The sequence below is a fragment of the Charadrius vociferus genome, unplaced genomic scaffold (assembly GCF_000708025.1).
Source record: "Charadrius vociferus isolate BGI_N301 unplaced genomic scaffold, ASM70802v2 scaffold1163, whole genome shotgun sequence".
Taxonomy (NCBI): domain Eukaryota; kingdom Metazoa; phylum Chordata; class Aves; order Charadriiformes; family Charadriidae; genus Charadrius; species Charadrius vociferus.
This window is the reverse complement of record NW_009647823.1, coordinates 109,506-114,835: the sequence shown is the minus strand read 5'-3', so window position 1 is coordinate 114,835 and position 5,330 is coordinate 109,506. Positions and strand designations below refer to the sequence as shown.

The following is a 5,330-nucleotide window of genomic DNA, read 5'->3' as shown; positions in this document are numbered from 1 at the left end:
CCACCCCCTGCCCTGGGCAGGGACACCTCCCACCAGCCCAGGTTGCTCCAAGCCCCGTCCAACCTGGCCTTGAACACCTCCAGGGATGGGGCAGCCACAGCTCCTCGGGGCAACCTGCCCCAGGGGATCTCCGCCCTCACACTCAACAATTTCCTTCTAATATCTCATCTCAGTCTCTTCCAGTTTGAAGCCATCACCCCTCATTCTATCACTACGTGCCCATGTAAAACGTCCCTCCCCAGCTCTCCTGGAGCCCCTTTAGGCACTGGAAGGGGCTCTGAGCTCTCCCCTTTTTCACCTTCTCTTCCCCAGGCTGAACCCCCCCAACTCTCCCACCCTGTCCTCCCAGCAGAGGGGCTCCAGCCCTCCCAGCATCTCCGTGCCCTCCTCTGGCCCCGCTCCAACAGCTCCGTGTCCTTCTGCTGGTGGGACCCCCCGAGCTGGAGGCAGCACTGCAGGGGGGTCTCCCCAGAGCAGAGCAGAGGGGCACAATCCCCTCCCTAGCCCTCGACGAGCACTTGCCCAGGGCCACCGCACGCCCCGTCCAGCTAAGCCTGGCTCAGAGCCGGGTCAGAGCCAGCTTTGCTCACTTTCTCCTCTCTCCTTCTCTCTCGGTTCGATGAAGAAGAGCTGACAACCCCCTCCCTGAAGAAGGCTCATACCCCACCTCTCCATGAAGACGCCAACACTGTGGTCATCGCAGGTAGGGGCTCTCCTTGCCCGATCCATCCCCTTTACCCGCTCGGTACCGACCGCTCAGGGCTAAACCCTGCTCCTCTCTCTGTCTTCCCCCGGTAGTTGTCATCACCCTCGTCTTCCTCACCCTGCTGACCGTCCTGGTGGTGATCATCGTCTACCTGTACAGAAACAAAGGCAGCTACCTCACCTACGAGCAGCCGGTGGCAGAGACCGACGTCTCGGTGCAGATGGAAGATGCTCCATCCAAGGAGAAGGAGGAGTATTTTATCTAAGCCACCCGGCCCAGCGCACACCCGATGCGCTCAGGTCCAAGTTACCTGTATTTCCTGGAGCCAAGGATCTACAAGCTGCTTTTTTTTGTTGTTCTTATTGCTGTTTTCCTTAATTTATTAAGCCAAACGTGGAAGGGAAAATAAAGAGGTGTGTGGCGGAGCTTTGCCCATCACTGCCCAGTGTGGAGCAAGACCGGGGAGTACGTCAGCTTGGCAGAGGAGAGGGGGAACCCACCCCATCTCCCCACTTCACCGCTTCCTAATACAGCCCCCAACAAACGCTCAAAGAGTCGCCGTTTTCCTTATCTCACAAAAACCAACTAAGTTATTCTGCCGATGATTTAGGGGTGGGGTAATTAGCACGGCTAATCCGTAGGCTAAGGTTAAGCGCGCATGGAAAACAGACGGAGGGACCGTGCGAGTTACAGAAAGCCCCATTGTAGCCGCCAACCGCGGGGCAGCTCGTCCCTGCCCCGAGAGGCGCCTGACCTGGCAGGGCTCGGGGACGTCAGGAGCGGAGCGGGTTCCCCTCGTCGGCAGAGCCATCGTTAGGACCGACACACGGGCCGGTGGAGGCGCAGGCAGTAGTTTTCCTCCGTTTTGGGGCGAGGAGCGGCTCCAACCACCCCTCCTCTGCTCCCTTCGCAAAGGCGGGTCCTCCTCTAAATCAAACCCGAGAAAAAAAAAAAAAAACAACAACCCAACACCCAAAAGGAGGAAGTTCACAAAATAGCAGCGAAGAGGAAATAAGCGGAGAAACCCTAAGGCTTGCGGTGGGCAGGAGCCAAGGGGTTTTATTTGAGGTCTAATGCAAATTTGCTGCTTTATTCAAATTTTCAAAATAGTCTTTATTCTACTTTTTTTTTTTTTTTAGTATAAAAAAATCCACAAGTTAAGTGCACCACAGTGTATACAGAGAGAGACGTAATGCTGAACTTTCATAACAGTCAGTCGTATGGTTAAACACAACATGTACAAGACACAGATTTAGATTAAACTGAAACCTCAAGATAAAATATATTTGAATCTGATATTTTTCTTCATAAAACAAAACAAAAACCAAAACATTGAGGATCCCTGAAATATTCTTCTTAACCCTACTAAGACTTCATGATACCCAGGTCATTTTTAAAGTATGCATTCATGAAACAACCCATTAACCAAGCTAATTTGTGTGTTGATTGACGGTTGCTACACACCCTCGGACAGATGGTAACCAGCCTCTCTGTTTGAACAACAGCCGTAAGGAGTTTTGGTGTGAAGACACCAGGTTGAGTTGAAAAAAAAAATAAATCAGAAGTTTGTTTAATAAGCATCGTTCTATAAAGCCTAGTTAGCATCGAATGAAATGTTCAAACATGAGTTGCATTGTGTTTCTGGCACCAAAGCATGGCTTTGATTAGCTCTAATGTGCAAAGAAATCCAAGATTACTTGGAGTGTATAAAAAAAATTCCCATGATACACGCCAGCTGCATACCTTCCTGGAGGAAAAGGACGGGCGAATGTGAGCACGGAGTGCTTCGAGGGATCCCTCCGAGGGTGAGGGTGGGCAGAAAGAAGCGCCAAGGTGCCCTCCCGGCTGCTGGGAAGCAGAGTTTGCTTCGCTTCGCTACCCAGCGCCTTCGCTGGGGAAACCCGGGTGGTTTGTGGGTCTGGACCCAACGGACCGGCACGACCGTGAAGGGAAAGCACAACCGGACCCACTCCCTCGCCCGCCCCAGAGCCAGTGTGCAGGGAGCCCGTTACCAAAAGCTCAGCGCTGCGGTGTTACTCCGGTGAAAGGAAAGGACGAGGCAGAGCTGCTGAGCTCACATTCATTTTGGCGAATTAATTCCCCCCCCCCGCCCTCCCTTCCCCGTTTGAACACAGACACCGCTATCGATAACGGGGTTTCTCGCTTCGCTTTAAAGTGTCTGCAGGGCCGGGCACCGAAGCAGGACGACACCTCACCGCCCTGCGTCTAATCTGCAACTTCAGGTTAATATGGACTAAAGCAGTTACATCGTGAGAAGTGCTGACAGTATGTGATGTTTCTTTCCTTACACAAATGTAGCCCCCCCCTCTCCCCCCTCCCTTCCCCTTCCTTCTTCACCAGATAGTGTAGCCGCCGTCTGAGCCTCCCAGGAAGAAGTTTCCCTTCCGTTGCGTCACCAAGACGTTGGCTCCTTGCATCACGGCCAGCTGGGCGGCGTTGGGGGGACAGCCAGGCGGGGGGGGCTGGAAGACAGAGAAAGGAGGGGTGGGAGGATCAGCTGAGGTCGGTGGCACGGCGGGAGCTGGCACGAAGCCACCGCGGGCTGCGGGGGGGCCCCAGCACCCTCCCAGTCGATGTCCCCCCATCGCTTGCTACCGAGCAAAGACTTGAGCGACACAGTCCCCAGGAGCTGATGGCGAACGCTCGGTTCCTCGTCCGTGCCCTTGCCCGCTCTTTTCGGAGCCTACAACCCATGCGGCCGACCCCAGGGGCTTTCTGCCCACGCAGAGGAGCCTGCGAGCCATGGAACAACATCTTCACGTGGCCACGAGCCACGGGGGGAACGTCCGGGGGAGCAGGAACCTCCCACAGCTCCACCGTAGCATGGAAAGTGGCCAAGCCCGCGTTTGGGGCCAGGAAAAGTCAGGTCGCTACACAGCCCAACTGGCTTGCCTCCCCCCGCCCGAAGCGCATCACACCACGGCCCCCAGGCCAAATTGTGGCTAGCACTGGCCACACCATGGTTTTGCTGTGAGCCACAACCACCTGTGAGCCTAAAGTGGCTCCAGAGCCGCAGGTTGGCCAGAGGCAGCAAACCCTCAGCGTGAAAGTAGGAGCCTACTCTTCTCCCAAATGACGGATCGGGGAAGAATTATGTTTTTTCTCAGAAAACAAAGGACCTTTTCTCCCCCACTACCATCTGTGAACCCCTAATGGTGAAGCACGCAGGGTTTTGAGGATACGTTTATACTTACCGGGATGTTGGCTGTTCCACCAGCCCCAAACCTCGCTCCAGCATCAAAGCCACCTTCAACAAGGACTGTCGAGCCCGGAGGATAAACCGGTCCCACGGGGTAATATGCCATGGGGACCGACGAGCCGATCGGCCCCACGGCCACAGACTGGGCCATGGGCAGGAAGACAGAAGCGCCGGGGTACGCCGCAGACATGGTAGGTACGGTGGCAGCCCCCAGAGGCACAAAGCTGGGACGGTAAAGCTGGGAAGAAAAATAGCCGTGAGAGCAAGTTTAGAGACTTGGACATGGAGCTGTTGGAGCAGGGCCAGAGGAGGCCCCAGAGATGCTGGGAGGGCTGGAGCCCCTCTGCTGGGAGGACAGGCTGGGAGAGTTGGGGGGGTTCAGCCTGGAGAAGAGAAGGAGAAAAAGGGGAGACCTCAAAGCCCCTTCCAGTGCCTAAAGGGGCTCCAGGAGAGCTGGGGAGGGACTCTGGATCAGGGAGGGGAGCCGTGGGACGAGGGGGAACAGCTTTACACTGAAAGAGGGGAGATTTAGGTAAGATATTAGGGGGAAATTGTTGAGTGTGCGGGTGGTGATCCCCTGGGGCAGGTTGCCCCGAGAAGCTGTGGCTGCCCCATCCCTGGAGGGGTTCAAGGCCAGGTTGGACGGGGCTTGGAGCAACCTGGGCTGGGGGGAGGTGGCCCTGCCCAGGGCAGGGGGGAGACTGGATGGGCTTCAAGGTCCCTCCCAACCCAAACCGCTCTGTGATTCTTTAACTTGTCACTCCCCATGCCCAGCTGTTTGCACAGCCCTGCTGTCAGAGCACGAGCCCCGACACAGACTTTCACCCTCCTGCTTGCGCACAGGAACCCCCCAACAGTAATGGCAGTTACTGTGCACTGGGGCAAAAGGACATTCCTCCCCACCGTTAGGGACAGTTTTCCCCTCACTGTCTGCAAGAATCCAACTAAGAGAGATGATGGTAGATGTGCTTTACAGCTACAGGTGAGCTAAATTTGTCGTCTTAACTAGAGGGGAAGCTCGGAAATGTTTATCACTTTGAGTGGATGATTCAGATGTCGTAGAAGAGAAACCAGGGACTGACCGGCGCCCAGTGACACCAGCAGCAAACACAGTCCTCCAGGCAAAATAATAATAATTAACAATAATAATTCAGCTATAAAACCTTCGGAGAAGCATCCCGCCTACCTCGGAATAAGCAGGAGGTGCGTCCGTGTACGGCGGCGGCTGCGGGAGGGGCAGAGTCTGCGGGTAGACGGCGGGGGACTGGACGGGGTAGGACGGCTGCGGGGGGAACTGTCCTGCAAGAAATTGGGGGGGAAATTGAGCCTGAGGCTGGAAACCGCACCGGATGGGACACTGGCGATTTATTTTAATTTTTTTTTTTTTTTGGAAAGCACCGTTTC

At 55.3% G+C, this 5,330-nt stretch overlaps 2 protein-coding genes across 2 annotated transcripts in view; one reads left to right on the top strand and one right to left on the bottom strand.

Moving 5' to 3' along the window:
- SMAGP (small cell adhesion glycoprotein) overlaps nt 1-971 on the top strand; it is an 8,415-nt gene extending 7,444 nt beyond the window's left edge. The window contains exons 3-4 of the mRNA XM_009882430.1: nt 626-703; nt 799-971. Of these exons, the coding sequence (XP_009880732.1) occupies nt 626-703; nt 799-971 (251 nt within the window). The remainder of the gene's footprint in view (nt 1-625; nt 704-798) is intronic.
- A 2,089-nt stretch (nt 972-3,060) lies between these two features.
- Nucleotides 3,061-5,330, bottom strand: part of DAZAP2 (DAZ associated protein 2) — a 17,557-nt gene continuing 15,287 nt past the window's right edge. The window contains exons 2-4 of the mRNA XM_009882429.1: nt 5,113-5,225; nt 3,922-4,164; nt 3,061-3,189 (exon numbers count right to left, since the gene is read on the bottom strand). Of these exons, the coding sequence (XP_009880731.1) occupies nt 3,061-3,189; nt 3,922-4,164; nt 5,113-5,225 (485 nt within the window). The remainder of the gene's footprint in view (nt 3,190-3,921; nt 4,165-5,112; nt 5,226-5,330) is intronic.